General features: G+C 42.7%; 1 protein-coding gene across 1 annotated transcript in view; it reads left to right on the top strand.

The window, feature by feature from the left end:
• Nucleotides 1-18978, top strand: part of GPAT3 (glycerol-3-phosphate acyltransferase 3) — a 395920-nt gene that overhangs the window by 299474 nt on the left and 77468 nt on the right. Inside the window, exons 8-9 of the mRNA XM_085636576.1 lie at nt 16421-16476; nt 17891-17976. Of these exons, the coding sequence (XP_085492702.1) occupies nt 16421-16476; nt 17891-17976 (142 nt within the window). The remainder of the gene's footprint in view (nt 1-16420; nt 16477-17890; nt 17977-18978) is intronic.

Here is an 18978-nt window from a genome sequence, read left to right as displayed (position 1 = left end):
TGTCCTAGGTGATTCTATAAATATATATATATTTTTTTTAAATAAAAAACAAAGGCCGGCCCCGGGGGATGGGGTCCCCGGGGCCATAAGTGGCCTGAGGAGGGGGGCAACACAGCCCCCCTCCTAAAGAATAAAAAAATAAATAAAAGGCCATGACCTGGGGGTTGGGGTCCCCGGGGCCGATTAAGGCCTTGGGAGGGCCAAATTAATTTTTTTCAACAAAAAAAATTAGGGTGCAGGCCCTGGGGGATGGGGTCTCCAGGGCTAATAAATTAGAAAAAGAAAGGGGGCCACACAGCCCTCCTTCTTAAAAATAAATAAAAGACCGGCATCGCGCCGGAGGCCACGCCCCCTCCTTGCAGGACTCTGCAAACGCGCCCCCTGGCCAGTTGTAAGTTGAGGAATTAATTCCCCTTCAATACTGAGGGTCCCTGAGGGCCAACTAGCCCAACAGGTATCTCCAGTATGCGCCAGGGAGCTGCGTTGCAGACAGGTGTTCTGAGGCCACGCCCCTTTTTACACCTCCATGCAACGCAGCTCTGTGGCGCTTACTGGAGGTACCTAGTGGGCTAGTTTGACCCTAGGGACCCTTAGGATTCAAGGGGACTTAATCTCTCAACTCAGAACGCCCACATGCCCTGTGGCGCATTTTTAAGTTGGGGAAATAATTCCCCTTCAATCCCGAGGGACCCTGTGGTCCAACTAGCCCACCAGGTGCTTCCAGTAAGCACCACTGCTCTGCGTTGCAGAGAGGTGGTGCAGGCCGTGCCACGTTTTTACACCTCTCTGCAACGCAGCTCTGTGGCGCTTACTGGAGGTACCTAGTGGTCTAGTTGGACCCTAGGGACCCTCAGGATTCAAGGGGACTTAATCTCCCAACTTAAAACGGCTACAGGGCGTGTTTACACAGTGGGGAAGGGAGGGGACGGGGCATGAGGTGACGTGTTCAAACACGCCCTGTGGTGCGTTTTAAGAGGTAGTTTTAATCCCCTGCCTTATTATATACTAGGGGCTTACAGAGGAGGTCATGCTAATCACAGGGGGACCCCAACACATAGTGTGCCCTAGTGTATGTAGGTGTTTTCACTGTATTCTGAGTGTCTTTTAACATAGCACTGGCTCTAGGACTGGTTAGTCAGACTCAGTTACCACCAGTATCCGTCTGAAAAAGTTGAGGGTACAGGATGATTTTGCAACAAGGCTTGTTTCTGCTCTTCTGTTTGTTCTTTCTGCACGTTATACTTCTTCCTGCACTTTTCTTCGACTTTGAGGACTTCTGTTGCTTCTTTCTGCATTTCTTTTTTTTTGATTCTGTGCATTTTTCCTTCTTTCTTCAAATGTCCTATCTCTGTAGGCATAGCTAGAAATTGGCATTTAAAAAACCTTTGAAATTCACTGAAAAAACCATAGGTTTCAGGGGCGTTATAGTTAGCTGGACTTTTCACTTGTACAAAACCATAAAAATTCCCCCGTTATAGTTAGTTCAGCTAACTATAACTCGCGCGCCCGCAATGCACTGCTGATGACGTCACATATTACATCACTCATGACATGGTCAGTGACATCATTTATGACATCACTGATGATATCATCCTTGTGATAGAGTGGCAGACCTCCTCCCCCCCTAATATAACCTTTGATACACACATTCAAAAATAGAAATTAAAATTTTCAAAACAATGGACATACCAATACCAGTAACAACAACCTATTCAGTAATTGTAAGATCCACATCCACTCATTCACCAACAGTCCTATACAGTCACTCATACATGTACTCACTCATCATATGTACTCATACACCTATACATCCTGTTACACAACGCCACTCATCCATAAAGTTACTCACACACATAGTCACTCATGCTAATAAAGAATCAAACATCCGTTTACCTGCATATACAGTTATACACACACCACCACACTTACTTCTACAGAAACTTACACATACTTAGTCTTTTTAACAATCACTTATAGAAACACATACTTATTCATACAGGAACTCTTTCAATGTCTCACTCTCACATATACTCACTTATATACACCAATAGTCACATATACTAGTTTAAAACATATATAGTTACTCATAGAGACACTATTGAGACAGTCATTCACTCACTAACACACCCATGCACACACTCATCCACTCATACAGTCCTGCACACATGCTGTCTTCAACACATACAAACAGTGAGTCACTCATTCATGCACCTATGCACTACGTAATACCCCCACCGAACCATACAGACATCAGACACTTATACTGATACTCAAAAAACCAACTAATAACCTATATAGACACTCATGTAGCTACTCACCAACCCATGCAGCCACTTGTACACAAAGTGAGAGACTGATACAGATATTTACATATTTAAACATTACTCACTAAGCCATGTATTCACTAAGATACACTTAATCAGTCAGTTATGCAATCAATTTTTCAAAAACAAATCATCCATTTAGACACTTATATACCCATTTATTCTTCCATCGACCTTGAGATATACATATATAAAACATATGTAATTTTCAGAAAAACACACATTCACTGGATGATGTCATCAGTGATGTCATCAGTGATGTCATTTGAGATGTCATCAGTGATGTCATGAGAGATGTCACTGACCATGTCATGAGTGATGTAATATGTGACGTCATCAGCAGTGCATTGCGGGCGCGCGAGTTATAGTTAGCTGAACTAACTATAACGTTTGAATTTCTATGGTTTTGTACGAGTGAAAAGTCCAGCTAACTATAACGCCCCTGAAACCTATGTTTTTTTCAGTGAATATATATATATATATATATTAGTTTCACCAAGTACTCACAGTACAAATGCACTCCTATCAAGAAAAAATTGCCGCTTCAGAGTTCTTCAATCACGGGAAATCTATTTTCAAAGCCACAGCCAGAAAAATCACCCTACGCGTTTCGGCGGAAACCGCCTTGGTCACGGGTAAACTAAATCAAAATACAAACACATTTAAGGCTCATCATCACATGTTACGTGCAGCATAACAAACATAAATGACAGACTTTCAAACCAAAATCTTTACCACAAACGTGGCGGCCATCTTAACAAGGTGTTTTCATGCAATAAAGTTGTATTTTGAATCGAATACAACCTCGCATACTCGAACAAAATACATATAGCCAAGTATGCAACCAATAACTTCCTAATGGCATAAATTCTATACATTAATGATTTCTCACCATTTAATGGTTCTTACTCTTTTCTAGGGAGATGATTTAAATCCAAACTATAAATCCGGTTATGGATTAAAACAGCTCTACCCCTTTCACCATACAGTTAATCTCTAATTTGTATTTTAAGGAAAACGAGTGTTATTGTCAAAGGCATATTTAAAGCTCTATAACATATATCAAATAAACTGTGGGCAAGGTAAGCATTCCCAAATGCTCTGACAACATCAAAAAACATTTTTTTGAGACATTGATTGCACAAATTGTAATTCAGTCCAAGTGGACCTTTTGTAATCTCCAGAGTTGGGACGTAATGACCATAACTACTTGACTCCTTACGACTCCTGAGTGGAGACTGAGATGAGAAGAAGGGGAGAAATCATACATATGTAGAAATCAGAAAGAGCTATACACAAAGAAAAAGGAAGACTGAACTATATCCTTGAATTCGGCCTACCACAATGCAGTATGTTCACAAAACAGAAGTGAAGTGGAGGAAGTGAAAAGTTCTACATATATATATATATATATATACGGTGAAAAACCTGAAAAAAAAAAATATTAATAAATACATAACTTAGCATTTAAAAAAACGTACAAATTCACTTAAAAAACCATAGGTTTCACACATGTTATAGTTAGCTGGACATTTCCCTCGTAAAAAACCAATGAAATTCCCCCGTTATAGTTAGTGCAGGCAACTATAACTCACGCGACCGCAATCCTCTGCTGATGACGTCAGATATTACATCACTGATTACATATGTGTCTTTCTGAAAAATAAATATTTGTAATATATGTATAGCTAAAGATTAATGGAAGAAGACATGGGTAAATAGGTGTCTAAATACAGTGATGTAATATCTGACGTCATCAGCAGAGGATTGCGGTTGCGTGAGTTATAGTTGCCTGCACTAACTATAACAGGGGAATTTCATTGGTTTTTTACGAGGGAAATGTCCAGCTAACTATAACATGTGTGAAACCTATGGTTTTTTTAAGTGAATATATATATATATATATATATATATATTTATATATATATATATATATATATATATTATCCCAAAACTTGCTCAGATTTGAGGCCGCAACTCACCCGCAGGCGGCTCACAAAGCCTTTGTATAGCTCATTGCAGTTTCCCATCACAGGGTTTAATCCTTTGGCCTGACGCGCGTTTCGAAGCCCATTCGCTTCTCATCAGAGGCCTCACGCAAGACAATTGAAGAGAAGACCAATGGTGGTCGTGAAAAAGCATGCTGGGAAGATGTGGCACAAACGAACTGTCTTGCGTGAGGCCTCTGATGAGAAGCGAATGGGCTTCGAAACGCGCGTCAGGCCAAAGGATTAAACACTGTGATGGGAAACTGCAATGAGCTATACAAAGGCTTTGTGAGCCGCCTGCGGGTGAGTTGCGGCCTCAAATCTGAGCAAGTTTTGGGATAATATATATATATATATATATATATATATATATATATATATATATATATATACAGTTTTGGCATATATGAGCAATGTTATATATTTAATGTTGAACCACGGAATTAAAATAAGCGAAAAAGAAAATAAATGAATATATAACATAAAACCGGCTTCAATTAAGGAAATAGGCTTATCGTCCTCATGAGATGCCCAGGACTCGACCCGCTGTTCAGAAAGTACCATCACATCGTTAGTTTAGTGATAATGTATACTGAACCAGTGGGGCAGAACCTCTATATCTAATGGTGTGGGCTGTGAAGGTGGTGTCAAGATAATTGCTCTGTTTTTGGGGGCAGCCTCGAGCTTTGATGAATGGCTCTTCCAGTCCCATGCAGAAATCTAACCCACGTTTCCACACCCCCAAAAGGGGATGGTGCCTTCCAGTAACAAGCTATGTCCTGTTTAGCCACGGTCAGACCTAGGAACAATAAGTGTTGCTTATATCTGTTACACCCAATGTCTTCTGTGATGTGCAGTAATGCTAACTGCGGTGTGCTTAGTATGTCCCATCCCAGCACTTCAGCCAAACATCTATATACACCCTTTCTGGCAGGAGGACTTCAGCAGCAATATGTTTGGCCTGAGATAGGACTGCACCCCTTTTAACATTATCTAACATGCCCCTTGTATTCCAACTCACTATATAGAGCTGTCCCAAAGAAAGTTCTGTAGGATCTGCCACCATTGTGTCATGGGAAGGTGTAGCGCTGTGTCGAGCAACAGTGGACTATATCGTTCTAAGGGCTTTTTTGCTATGGAGCACTTAACTAAAAAACTAAGGCAAACAAAAACACACACCTCCACCCCACCCCAATACCTCAAAACAGCAGAGGTATCTATCATTGGATGTATTGTAACCCACCCCCAATGGGTAGACGGAGAACAGCCCTCCCAATGGATCCCTTGAATCCCTATAGTGTCCCAAGTCCTACTGGGGGGACTGGAGCAAACCCATTCAATCGGTCCGTATTTAATCTGAAAACCAATGGAAGGGCAAGAGGGAAGCCCATGCTACCCACCCCGGGGGGCCAGAGCGTAGAGATAGTAACATTATTTCTTTGAAGGGGGTATATTTTTGGGATCCTGTTGATTGTTCTTGGATTGCCATGTAGATCTGGATCTATAGCGTCTTTTATCTATGGACTGTGGCTGCGTACGGCTGGAGTCCTCGGTCAAGGAGTCAGAGTCCATGTGCGGCAGGATATTTGGTTTAACAAGCCACTGTTCATCTGTCCATGTGGAGACCTCTTCAGGGGTATCAAAAAAGATGGAACGAGAATTGAAGACCACCCCAAGGCCGGCCGGGTACAGGAGCATATAGGGGATTTTGAGGCCCCGCAGCTGTGCCTTGGCAGCAGTGAAGGATTGACGCTGCTGCTGGACCATTTTGATGTACTCTGGAAAGATCATGATTTGATGGGAATTTCATATAAGATCTCCTTTAAGTTGTGCCTGTTGTAAGATAATGTCGCAATCATGAAAGTTCAGGATTTGTGCAATCATGGACCACGGTCTAGCCCTGGGCGGAGGCTTTTGTTGCAGGGCCCTGTGAGCACGGCCGACCACGAAGCACAACGAGAGGACATCACTCTGGATCAATGAGGTGAGCCAGTTTGTGAGAAACTTCCCTGCATCGTTCCCTTCGTAGTTCTTGGGGAAGCCTATGGAGCGGAGATTGTTTCTTCTTGCGCTTACTTTTGAATCTTCCACCCACAAGGCCAGTCCCTTGGTCAGTTGCTCTAGGGAGGTAACTTTACGTTGCAGTGTGGTTACAGTGTCTTCGATCCTGGAGACCCTTGTCTCCATTTCTGTTATGCGATCAACTGCATTGCGGAGGTCTTGGCGCAGAAGAGTGACTTCAATGCCCACAGCACCGATCTGCGTCTCTAAGGCCTGCCTAAACTGAGTGGTAGCCTTAAGGAGGGCGGCATTATCTGGCAAGGCAGGTGTGGCGTCGGGATTGTCTGTGAGTTGTCACTGCGGCTGTAAACCAGTCCGTGGAGCTCTGCTTCGGGCCGGACCCTGATGTTTTGTCCTTAGACATGATGTATCGTTGGTTTCGCGGTGGTTCAATTAGGCCAGGTTCTGCTGTACCCTCAACACCCACAGTACTCTTGGCCACTCGCACCTGCAAGCCCTACGCAGCAGAGCAGGACGGCCCAGAGCCGTGTGAATCGCCGCAAAGTTACACCTACTGAAGGGTCACTGAACCCCAAACTCATGGGCTCGAACAGCCCCTGGGGTCCCCTTATGCACCCAGCTGTGCCACCGGACCGGGCACTATGTATGCGCCTAAGCAGCCCAGCGATGTCATGGCCGCAGCGCCCGCTGCCTCTTGTCATAGCAGGGGGGGTAAATGTGTGATCTGCACAAGGCTCCACGGTCCGTGTCACCCCTCCGCCTGCTTATATATCCACTCAACAGGGCCCAGCCCACTGCAGCCAGCTCCATTTGTATGGGCCCCAGGGCCACACCCAGACCAAGCTCACAGTAATGATCCCTGAATGGAGGCCGGGGGAGTGCCCACTCCTGACCACAAGCCACACCGGGTCCTAGCCCAGTTCCCTCCGGGAGCACGCTCCCCACTTCCCCAGTGGGTGCCTCACCTTATTGTCCTTGAGAGTCCCAGGGGAGGTAGTCTTCTGCTGCTGCCGATCAGGTCCGCTGCAATGTTGCCCCGTTATCAGTAGATGTGAGCCATCAACATCGGCATCACACTGAAATTTCCCCATCAGCTCCGCTCAGGCCAGATGGCACCACAAACCCTTTGTTTTTGTTGCTTCCTCCCCTCCCCATCGCGGGTGTGTACTTCCACTATGACCCCCACACCTGAATGGCTCTGGGAATATGGGCATTCAGAATTGCACTCTGCTGCCTAGCGCCACCCACCCGGACCACGCTCGTAGTTAATGACGCCTGCTCAGGCCGCCTTGACGTCCAGCGGGCCGCTTCACTCCACAACTCCAGGCCCCAGCTCCTCACTGTATTGCAGGCCGCAGACCACGTCCTGGCCCACAGCCGTCATAAATCTGCCCCACAACAGAGCACGTCCAGCCTCAGCTCTGGTTCAGGCTTCGCAGCGGCCGCTGAAGGCGTCCCTGGCGTCCGGGCGCAGCTGCGCGCCTCCCCAGCAGCCGATGAGCATGCAGGCTGCCGATCAGCGGCTGACCACGCCCGCCCGGCTGAGTGAGGCGGCGCAAAGAGCAGCCAATCCAATGCACACTTCAGGGCCCCGGGAACCAGCTTGTTCGGCTGCCCCGGGGTTCGTCGAGTCGGGATTGTCGTCCGGGCGACAATTCTATAGTGGTCTCAGAAGGATTATGTGAGAACATTGATTGGCTGACAGAGCTCTCTGAGAACGTCCGCCATGGTGGGTTACTTAGCTTCGCCCCAGAATCCTTCAGTTTAGCTAACAGGGAAGTCTTCTTTTCAACATCTTTCCCAAGCAATTATTTGCTAGGAGTGGCTCAAGCAGGACATTTTAAAGGGCACACAAGTCTGCAATTGGTAATGATGTCTAAGCAAATAGAGCTAAAATTTCATTCAGTTCTACTTAAGAGCATGCATAAAGTCAGCTCGCGGTTGCATAGGTCTAGAAAGATAATGCCACAACCATATCAATTTCAAAACAGCATGTATTTATTAAACACAAAGTTTTAGAACAACAAACAGTAGGAATCTTAATGGTTTGTAATTTGAGGGACAGAAGATGATATTTATTATCAGTCCGACTTGATTTGTAAAAAACGTTGCCTTGTGAACCTTCTTTTCACAGTAGAGCACCCCTTTCGCACGTTCCCTTTGAGCAACCTTTTCTTCTCTCTCTCAAATTACAAACCAGTAAGATTCCTACTGTTTGTTCTAAAAATGTGTGTTTAATAAATACATTCTGTTTTGAAATTGATATAGTTGCACATCTAATACTTACATTATCTTTCTGGATCTATGCAACTGCAAGCTGAATTTATGCATGCTCTTTAGTAGAACTGAATAATTATTCAAAGTAGAACACTGTAGGAAAAGAAAGGTTTTTGGACTATTGTTTTCTGTAGCATACAATACCCAGGTCCAAGGACTTCTGGTTGGGCTACCCCATTCTTTATAATGGATGTTCATATTCTAGGGAGATGGTTTCTGGAAAAATCTATCCCTTAAGCACTTTCACCACAGAAGCTAAAAATGCTGGGTTTCTTGTTCCATTGTACATTTAAAATGTTACCCTATGCCAGTGCAGTCACTCCAAGTTCTAATTAAGAAATGGACACAGTTGTGGGCACTTCGCCATATCCTACCGAAGGTAATCTAGTGGTATGTTGTCCATTCTGTGCTGTGCAACTACGGAACCCTGTCTTTACTATGCTTTTTTCCGTTCATCCTTGCATATGACCCATGTGACAGGGGCCAAGGGTTTTGGTCACTTAAGATGCATCTGAGGAAATCTCCACATCCAAGCCCCCTTCAGTTCCAGCCCATGTCTGGTTTTTAGGTTGAGCCTGGGCAGTGCATGTGCTTCTCTGCGAGGCATGCCGTATTCAGGTAAGGATTTAAAGCTCCGCCCACTCTCCGCCCATATTTTTCATTGGCTTCTGTCATTGTCTGCTGTAAACTGTGGCTTTTCATTGGTCAATAGGCTTAGTGGTCCCTCCTTAGTACCGCCTTGTCTTATTTTGAAACCTCTCATGAGGACACCCTGTGTTACGTGTGTTGTTACTCAGTAGGCTTTAACTATAACCACCGTGCACTGTTTTCTCAAATAGCTTTGTCCTGCCTGCTATTGCAGGCAGGACCTACCCTCTCCTAACGATTTAAAAAAAAACTTTGTAGCACGGGTGCTGAATGCATTGCAATGTAATAGTTCTCACATTTGCAAGAGTTTAAGCTATTGGCATTGAAAATGACAATGCCTTTTATTTATCTGTTTTAAAAACAAAACATCAATAAAAGGCATTGTCATTTACAATACCAATAGCTCAATCGCTTGTAAATGCGAGACCTTTTGCATTGCAAATGCTTGTTGGCTCCAGAGATCGTGTGGTGGTTCACCTACTCAAAGGAGGATAGTGTTACATGAGATGTTCGCAGGCAGATTGCAGCTACATGGCCACATGCTAATCTTACCTCACTTCCTGCATCTGTTGTTTGAACTTTGTATTAGCAGTCATTGGCTCTCCCATGCTTTAAGATCGGTTGAATGACAGGTAACCGGCAAGGAATGTGAATGCTATTTTGTTAGGCAATGCAGCACCTTAGGCAAACCATTTTCAATATTTCTGAAGTGGATAAAGAGCTATAGGTAATAAACATCCGACAAGTCCAATGTTCCTTTCATATATTACATATACACTGCAATTTTTCGTTTTTTTCGAAATTTCGTAAGAATCTTTTCTGAATAAATGCTTTAATTCATACTGTACATTTCCAAATTTTTGCTGAAATAAATATGCACCTTTAAAAGCAGCACATGTTATGTTTTAGTTGCCAGCGGGAAAAGAGTTTCTTTCACTCCGACACCCCATGTATACACTTCGTGCAACTATACAAAAAGTTTCATGCATGCATTTGATTTACCAAAGTAGGTAGCGGTTATGGTAACTTTACAATACAAACCATTTTTTTTTACATAGAGCACAAGTTTGATGCCTTACTCTTCTAAAAAGTCAAAAATACCAGATTTCCAGAATACAAAATGAGGAACACTTTCTCTCTCCTGTTTTACATCAAAGATCAATGCTTTGCCTTTAATTCTTGTTGCTTGCGGGGGCATAAGTTATAGTTAGCTCAGGCAACTAAATCTGAGCCCAACTATAACATACCTGTAACCTTTGTTTTTCAGTGGATAGCCAAGGTTTTTTCAAAACTATTTCCTAACTATAATGTTCCTGCAACCTTTGGTTTATTCAGTGAATTTCTAGTTTACATTTTTTTTTTATTATTTAATTTCCTAACTATAACGTACCTTTATCCCTTGTTTTTTTTAGTGAAAATGCGTGTATATATATATATATATATATATATATATATATATATATATATATATATATATATATATTATCTACTGGCGGTCGCCAGTAGATAGTTATAGTTAGGACCGAGTTTCCATAGGAAATCTGAAAATTCTATTTTGAATAACTTTGGCGCCGGTTGACGAATCCTCGCAAAATTTTCAAAAATAATGGGGCGCTCCGTTCAGCTCCTACCCTGAAAGTCTCAGGGTGATTCGTCAAGCAGGGGCCGAGAAAAAAGGGGGGTCCCAAAACGCGTTTTCCCCATGCATTTTTCCATAGGACCTTTAGTCGAAGGTACAGCCCGAACGGCTGAACAGAATTACTTGAAATTTGGCAGAGAGGTAGTCCTCAGGTCAGGGAAGTGCCTTTTGCAGGTCTGGTGTCAATCTGTTCAGTAGTTCCTGAGAAAATAGCATTTAAAAGCATATAAATATCTATAAGCGCGCACCGTGCGCGCACCCTAACGTGCGCGAGCGTAATTCTGATTGGTGGTTACATGTTAGTCAACGTTCGAATCGGTCGCAATCAGGAAGTGTCGGCCGCCATTTTGTTTGTTTTCAGTGCGAGAGTGAAAAAGGAAGGTGGCGAACGTGAAAAGGGGGCAGGGTAGAGAATTCCTGACCCCCTAGCCTTTGTCAGGGGGTCCCTGAAGTACCCCGAAGGCAGAAATTTTTAATTTTTTTTTTTTTTTTTTAAATCGCGGGGGTTTTAATACGTAGTTTTAAATATATAAAAAACATAATAATACATAAATAAATTAGCATTTAAAAAAACGTACAAATTCACTGAAAAAACCATAGGTTTCACACACGTTATAGTTAGGAATTAGCATTTAAAAAACCTTGCAAATTCACTTAAAAAACCATAGGATTCACACATGTTATAGTTAGGTGGATATTTCACTCGTAAAAAACCAATGAAATTCCCCCGTTATAGTTAGTTCAGATAACTATAACTCGCGCGACCGCCACTCTATCACAAGGATAATGTCATCAGTGATGTCATGAGTGATGCCACTGACCATGTCATGAGTGATGTAATATGTGATGTCATGAGCAGTGGATTGCGGGCGCGCGAGTTAGTTATCTGCAAGGTTTTTTAAATGCTAATTCCGAACTATAACGTGTGTGAAACCTATGGTTTTTTCAGTGAATATATATATATATACAGTTATAGTTACCTGAGCTGGTTGTATGGATCTGTCACGGGGTGTCAGTGGCTATATAAGTCTGTGAATGGGTTTGTGAGTGCTTTTCTGGGCATGTGATGGGGTGTGTGAGTGGTGGCATTGGAGTGCGAGTGGTTGCATGGGTGTGTTAGTAGATGTATGGATGTGAGAGTAGGTGTCTGAGTAACTAACTTAGCAACTGTGGGGGTGTAAATGCATGTGGTGTGTGACTGTTTTTGTGGGTATCCGAGTGGGTGTGTGAATGGTTGTGTGGGTGTGTGATTGGCTCTGTGGATGATGTCATCAGTGATGTCATTTGAGATGTCATCAGAGATGTCACTTACCATGTCATGAGTGATGTGATTTGTGAGGTCCTAAGCAGTGCTTTGCTGGGGGCATAAGTTATAGTTATCTCCAGTAACTATAATTGCTGAATTTCACAGTTTTTTCCCCCTGAGTGAAATCTGAGGCTAAGTATTAACTCCCTGTAGCCTTTGTTCTTTCAGTTAATTTTGAAGGTTTTTTATATTCTATTATCCAACTATAACGCCCCTGTAACCTTTGGTATTTTCCACGGAATTTGTATGTTAAAAAGAATCTATTTCCTAACTATAACATCCCTGTAACCTTTGTTTTTTTCTGTGAATTTCAATGTTGAAATTTGTTTTTATTTCCTCACTTTAACCTTTGAGAGTGGGTGTGTGAGTGGTTATATAGGTAGATGAGTGGCTGTATGAGTCTTTAGGACGGGTGAATGGGTTTGTGGGTATGTGAGTGATTGTATGGGTGTGTACATGGCTGTGTAAGTGGGTGTTCCTGTGTTGATCTTTGCGTGGGTGTGTGGGTCTGAGTGGGTGCTTGAGTGTCTTTGAAGAGAGAGTGGATGGATGTGTCTGAGTGAGTGAGTGTGTGTCTTTAAGTAGGTGAGCGAGTATATGAGTGGATCAGTCAGTGGGTGTGTGAGTCTGACTGGGTCTGTGTGTGGGTGCAGGAGTGTGTGAGTCTCATAGTGGGTCTGTGAGTGGGTGAATGAGTGCTTGAATGGATCTGTGAGCATGTGCATGAGTGAGTGTATCAATGGGTGCATGAGTGAGTCAGTGAGTGCATGAGTGTGTCAGTGAGTGCATGAGTGTGAGTGGGTCTGTGAATGGGTGTGTGGATGTATGAGTGGGTCAGTCAGTGGGTGCACAGTAAAAAACAAGTAGGGGGCACATGGGAGCAGGTCCTCGTGCTAGCTCCACCTCTGACGGTCCTCCTGTCGAGCTTGCCTGCAGTCTGCTATGCTCTGCTACCTTCGGTTTTGTGCCTCCTCTGCTTATTTTCTGCTAGTTTTTCTGCCTCTTCTCTGCTCGCTCCTGCCCATTATTTTGCTTCTTTTTGCTCGCACCTGAGCTTTATTCGGCCTCTTACCGCTGGTTTCTGACCTTTATTCTGTCTCTTTCTACTAATTTCTGACCTTTATTCTCCCTCTTGCTGCTTGTTTCTGACCTCTATTTTGCCTCTTTCTGCTCATTTCTGACCTTTAGTCTGCCTCTTTCTGCTCCCTTCTTACCTTTATTCTGCCTCTTTCCACTCATTTTTGACCTTTATTTTGCCTCTTTCTGCTCGTTTCTGACCATTATTTTGACTTTCTGCTCATTTCTGACCTCTATTTTGCCTCTTTCTTCTTGTTTCTGACCTTTATTGTGCCGCTTTCTGCTTAGTTTCTCACCTTTATTTTGCATCTTTCTTCTCGTTGCTGACATTTATTTTGCCTCTTGCTGCTGGTTTCTGAACTTTATTCTTCTTTCCAGTCGTGGTTGGCATCTCTGGGATGGGTGCACACTAAATTATATTAAAAATTAAGACTTACCAAAAACAACTTCCTCCACTCCGGAGCCATTTCGCCGTCGCCCACAGGAACAGGATGCTGCAACTCCCTTGACCATCCTAGCGCTGCTCTCACCAGCATGAGAGCAGTGCTGGGATTGGTGGGAGCGATCTCACTTGGCGCTCCACAGCCCTTGGAGGCTTTGGCTTTCTCTAACCCAGCTGTCTTAAGCTGGGTTAGAGATGTTTAAGACTTGCATGTGTGGCTGGCCACCTCTTTGAACAGTGCATTAGCCAGGACAGCCTCCTCCCTGCTGCTGTCACTCAGCGTCCATGTCCCCATCCTGATGCTCGGCTCCGGACAGGGGAATGAATATAAACTGGTAATAAGTTACAATTTTATTTTTCATCTCTGGGTCTTTGGGGGGAATTAAAGTGGGGCGGCGCTCCTCTGCTCAAGCAGAGGAGCCGCTCCCTGCTTCTTTCTGCTCACCTTTATTATGCCTCTTTCTGCTCATTGTTGACCATTATTCTACCTCTTTCTGCTCTTTTGTGATCTTTATTCTGCCTCTTTCTGCTCGTTTCTGACCTTTATTCTGCCTCTTTCTTCTAGTTTCTAACCTTTCTTTTGTCTCTTTCTGCCCATTGCTGACCTTTATTTTGCCTCTCTCAGCTTGTTTCTGATTTTTTTTTCTCCTCTTGCTGCTTGTTTCTGACCTTTATTCTGCCTCTTGCTGCTATTTTCTGACTCCTATTTTGCCTCTGTCTGCTTGTCTCACACCTTTATTTTGTCTCTTCCTGCTAGTTTCTTACCTTTATTTTGCCTCTTTTTGTTCGCTTCTGACTTTATTTTGCTTCTCTATGCTAGTTTCTCACCTTTATTTTGCCTCACTGCACATTGCGGACCTTTATTCTGCCTCTTTATGCTTGTTTCTCTCCTTTATTTTGCCACTTTGTGTCCTTTATTTTCCCTGTTTCTCCTCGCCCTAGGAACGCAGGGGGAGCCTCAAGACCCCCGCAGTCCCACACGCCTCCCCGCCTCCTGCAGAAGCCGGCATTGCTCTCGCACAAAGGTAGCTGCTGGAAATGCATTTAGTGTAATTCCATATAGTGGACTGTAGTTATGTCTAAAGCCCTCTTGGGAATTAGCATGGGAAAAATGCGTTTTGTGACCCCCCTTTTTCTCTGGCCTTGGTTGGCGAATCACCCCAAAAATTTCAGGAAAGCAGCTGAAGTGACTGGCAAATTAGTTTTGCAAATTTTGTGGAGATTCATCGAATTGCGCCAAAGTTATTAACAAAACAAAAAACGCTTTTTTTATGGAAACTAGGACCTAACTATAACTACCTACTGGAGACCACCAGTAAGTAATAATGTATTTAGTACTTCAGTCAGTCGTTTGTGCATTCTTTTTTGATTTAAAGCATTTTTTTGAATTATGTAAATATTAAGCAATAAAATAAAGCATATTGGAGGATGAAAAAACACTTGAACAAAAAATGAGGTTTCAAATGGTATTTTTGAAGCACGTATGTTTCTGAATAGACACATATAACAAGTTGCATCAGATGTCTGGAAGGTTGCAGGGACTAGGAAGCCACATACTACCATCTGGTGTGGTATTGTCCTAGAGTGGCAGCGTACTCGCGGGAGGTGGTGGATCGATACTCCACACATCTGTCGCTCATAGTGCAATTGGTGCCACGTTCATGTCTACTGGACTTTGATGTTATAAAACCAAAATATGGAATGAAGCAAATATTTATACAGTTTATATTCTTGTTGGCAAAAAGATGTATAGTCATATACTGGCTGAGCACAAGAACTCCAGAGAGACGACAATGGATCAAGTATGTATCGGTGTGGAGGACGGCAGAGGAAATAAAAGTGAATCTAACCAGAACTGACGACAAACTACAAGAAGACCTTGATCTGTGGAAAGCGCTGTCATGTGCATTGATCTACCCACAGCATCCACCCCCCTCCCCTGGACAAAAGACCCCCTTGAAAACTAGAAATGCATACCGGCCTACTACAATATTACAATTTGTATTATTGTAGTCAAACAGTTGTCCATGATTGTGTATAATTTCATTGCCTAAAATCACATTTAGCAAATGTTTCAGTTACTTTATGTACCCTGTTGCCCGTATACAACCTGCACCTGTGTACTGCATATGTTCTGTTTGACAGCAGCCGAAACCCAAGCTGTTTGATTTTGACATGTTTGCATTTTTAATCTTCAAAAAGCACGTACAGTGGCAGATTTCCCAGCACGGAAAAATTGGTTCAAAGGGGTTGCTTTATTGTGGAGGAATTTTTCAATTATTAATGATGGCTCATAGCAAGATGTTTCACAGTCTGTCAATTTCTGTTAGATTTCGAGAACATTTTGAGAAACAAAAAATATTTTGCCAAAGATAAAATTATTTATGGTATGTTTTTCTAATTGTGATGGAAGTTAGAGATTTTTACTAACCTGCTGTAACCTGTAGTTTTCACATTGAATTGACCTTATTGAGTCTTGCTCTCTTGTGTTTTTCAGTTATAGCAATTGTATAGCCTTGCAAATGAAGCAGCTCATATGTGCATTATTTTAAACCTAAAACGTCTTTATACCGCCTAAATGGTGTATTTTTGATAAGACAAGACTTGGAATGTGTTGCCTTAATTAAGAAGGATGCAGAAATTACTACCAGGACTTTGAAACATCATAATTTTAATCATGCCTCTTTCTTCCAATAGGCTCCAAGAACATGTTGCAGATAAGGGCAAATTGCCAATTTTAATTTTCCCAGAGGGTAAGGAGCACATTCCTCTTTGAATGACACAAGTTATTAGCATGCTCTGGTTGCTCTGAGCCTTGTTCGATCAGCTTTGCTTTTAATTTGCTACATTTACTAATATCCAACTAAGAATGCGTATTATGAATTTTCATAATGTTATTTTATGTTAGCGCTTGTAAAGCTCCTTCTACCTTTAGTATTGCACTACGGCTATTTCTTAATCTGAGTGTATGCGGGCATTATGTTGTCTTTCTAAAGTGTTCTGTTTGAGAACGTCCAGGGTATTTCATAGCATATTGTGTAGTGATTATTGCTCAGTAGAAGATGCTGTTTGGTGCCCAGTATTAGCTGATTACATATTGCTTGTAGAGGTTGGGTATGTGTGGTGAGGTATTTTTATTATGTGCTGACTGTATGTGGTACCACAGTTAACTGAGTTTATAGTCAAATTTCAGGTTGGCTGGACGGGATGGCAGGATTGGCAGCGGTGGTGGGAGAAGTAGAGAAAGGAAGACAGTGTGACAGAGGGAACATGGAATCAGGCTGTGTATGTCTGTTTACGGATGATGTGCCTGTCAGAGATTAAAAATTAAAGGTAGCTTGTTATAAGGAGTGTAGGCCTAGGTGAATCCCAGGGAGTATGTGACAAATGCCTCCTCCCACTCTATAGGTGTCTGTAAGACTACAGACAACTGTATCTCCTTTGTAGATACATTTATCTGTTAGGCACACAGGATGAAGATTGAAATTGCATAAGTTAGACCTTGTTCTGATATGCATATTGCCTAGGTGCTCTATTTTTTGTGTGAGCAGAGGTCTTGGGTTTCAAGCCGGGATGCTTCTATAGACTCGGAAGGCCTCGCTTGGCACACTAGTTGTGTGGACCTCAATCTAGGTTGTCTAGAAAGCTACTCTAATTGAACCTCTGTGCCCTTTTTGGAATGAGAGCAATGGCTTGTGTTTGGACACAAAAAAAAGCAATAAAGAAAGCAGAGTGCTCACCCATGCCCATTGCATTTTAGGATTTCAGGGTCTTGTACTGCTATTTGATAGTGAATGAGTTCATGAGTGCAGTGGCTTTGTGCAGAAAAGTGCTACCGGGGACCCTAAATAGTGGTCCCTTGGAATACTTTCTGCAAAGTTTTAAATAGTGAGTATGTGAGTGATTGTATGAATGAATGAGTGCCGTCGGTCTGTAGTATTTATAGTAGAGAGAGAACAAGGAGGAAATTGTGCCTATAGGAGGACACACAGGAGCGTTTCAAGTTGAAAACTGCCACCTCTGCAGTGTTTTCTTATTTGCAAATTCAAAATACTGAGTGGTTTCTTGAGTGTAGCTGTTTGAAGCAAGGTTTAAAGCTGGACTTATTTCAAACAAATGCATTCTTTTAAATCAAACTAAACAATTACCCTTTGTTTTTTTGGACAGGAACCTGCATTAACAACACGTCTGTGATGATGTTCAAGAAGGGGAGCTTTGAAATTGGAGGCACCATATATCCAGTGGCCATCAAAGTAATATGGTTAATCAACCAAGACATGTTTCAGAGTTTTGTTTTCCATAAATTATCAGGTTACAGATTTTCATCACATTACAGACACTGATGTAATACACAATGTGTTTATTTGCTGAATAGTATATATACCAGTTGCATAGTTGACAATGACATACTGACATTGGGGAAAATGTCTTTATATTATATTTGATGATCTATGCATACATATTCATACATACATACACACACTTACTGAAGGCATGGGTATTCCTACATATTTAATGTTTGCAGCAGGCAAAAGACAGCATTCTGTCTTTTTTTCCAGGGCTGGTAAAAAAACGCTTACACGATGGTGCTGCTCTTAGATCATTACTCTGTAATAATAACCGGGGTCAACCCTATAACCCTAAGAACCTGGTGGTATAAACATATCAAAAAATAGGTTCACTCGGAGGAAGAAAAAGGAAGAGAATAGTGTAAGCTAAGGTTTACTAAATGCAAATAATTAAATGAGTAGCTATGTGCAGCATGAGAGAGGTGTGGCGCTGCGGCCAGAGCGGCTGACTCCATAGCGTGGGGCTCACGTTCCGATCCCTGGCGCCGGCGGAACTTCTGCTCATTACCATGTGACTGGCTGGCTGACGCTCACAAAATTACGTTGAAGCAACCATTATCTAGCACGGTGTACCAAACACTAGTTGAAAAAGTGTGGAGAAAAATGACATAAGGAGGCAGTTAGAATCTCAATTGACCTCAGGCCGATGTAGAGGCTGGGCCCAAAGGGACCTCCCCTGACTGGCCATAAAATAAACATTAAGAAAATGCATTTTTTATTGCCAGATTCGCAAATCTTGACTGAATTCACAAATCCTAGACCCTCCCTGAGGAGCTGTGAAGCCTGTAAGAAATGAGGAAAAAAGTATTAAGTATACTACTGTTGCACTTGGCCAGTGGCCACTGCCGGTCCTTTGGGAGCAAGACCTGGCTGCAGTCAACCGTGTGCAGCAGGGTTGGCCTCCCA

Source organism: Triturus cristatus, chromosome 2_1 (assembly GCF_964204655.1).
Source record: "Triturus cristatus chromosome 2_1, aTriCri1.1, whole genome shotgun sequence".
NCBI classification, from domain to species: Eukaryota; Metazoa; Chordata; class Amphibia; order Caudata; family Salamandridae; genus Triturus; species Triturus cristatus.
Note: the sequence above shows the minus strand (reverse complement) of the source record. Positions and strands in the feature narration are given on the sequence as shown.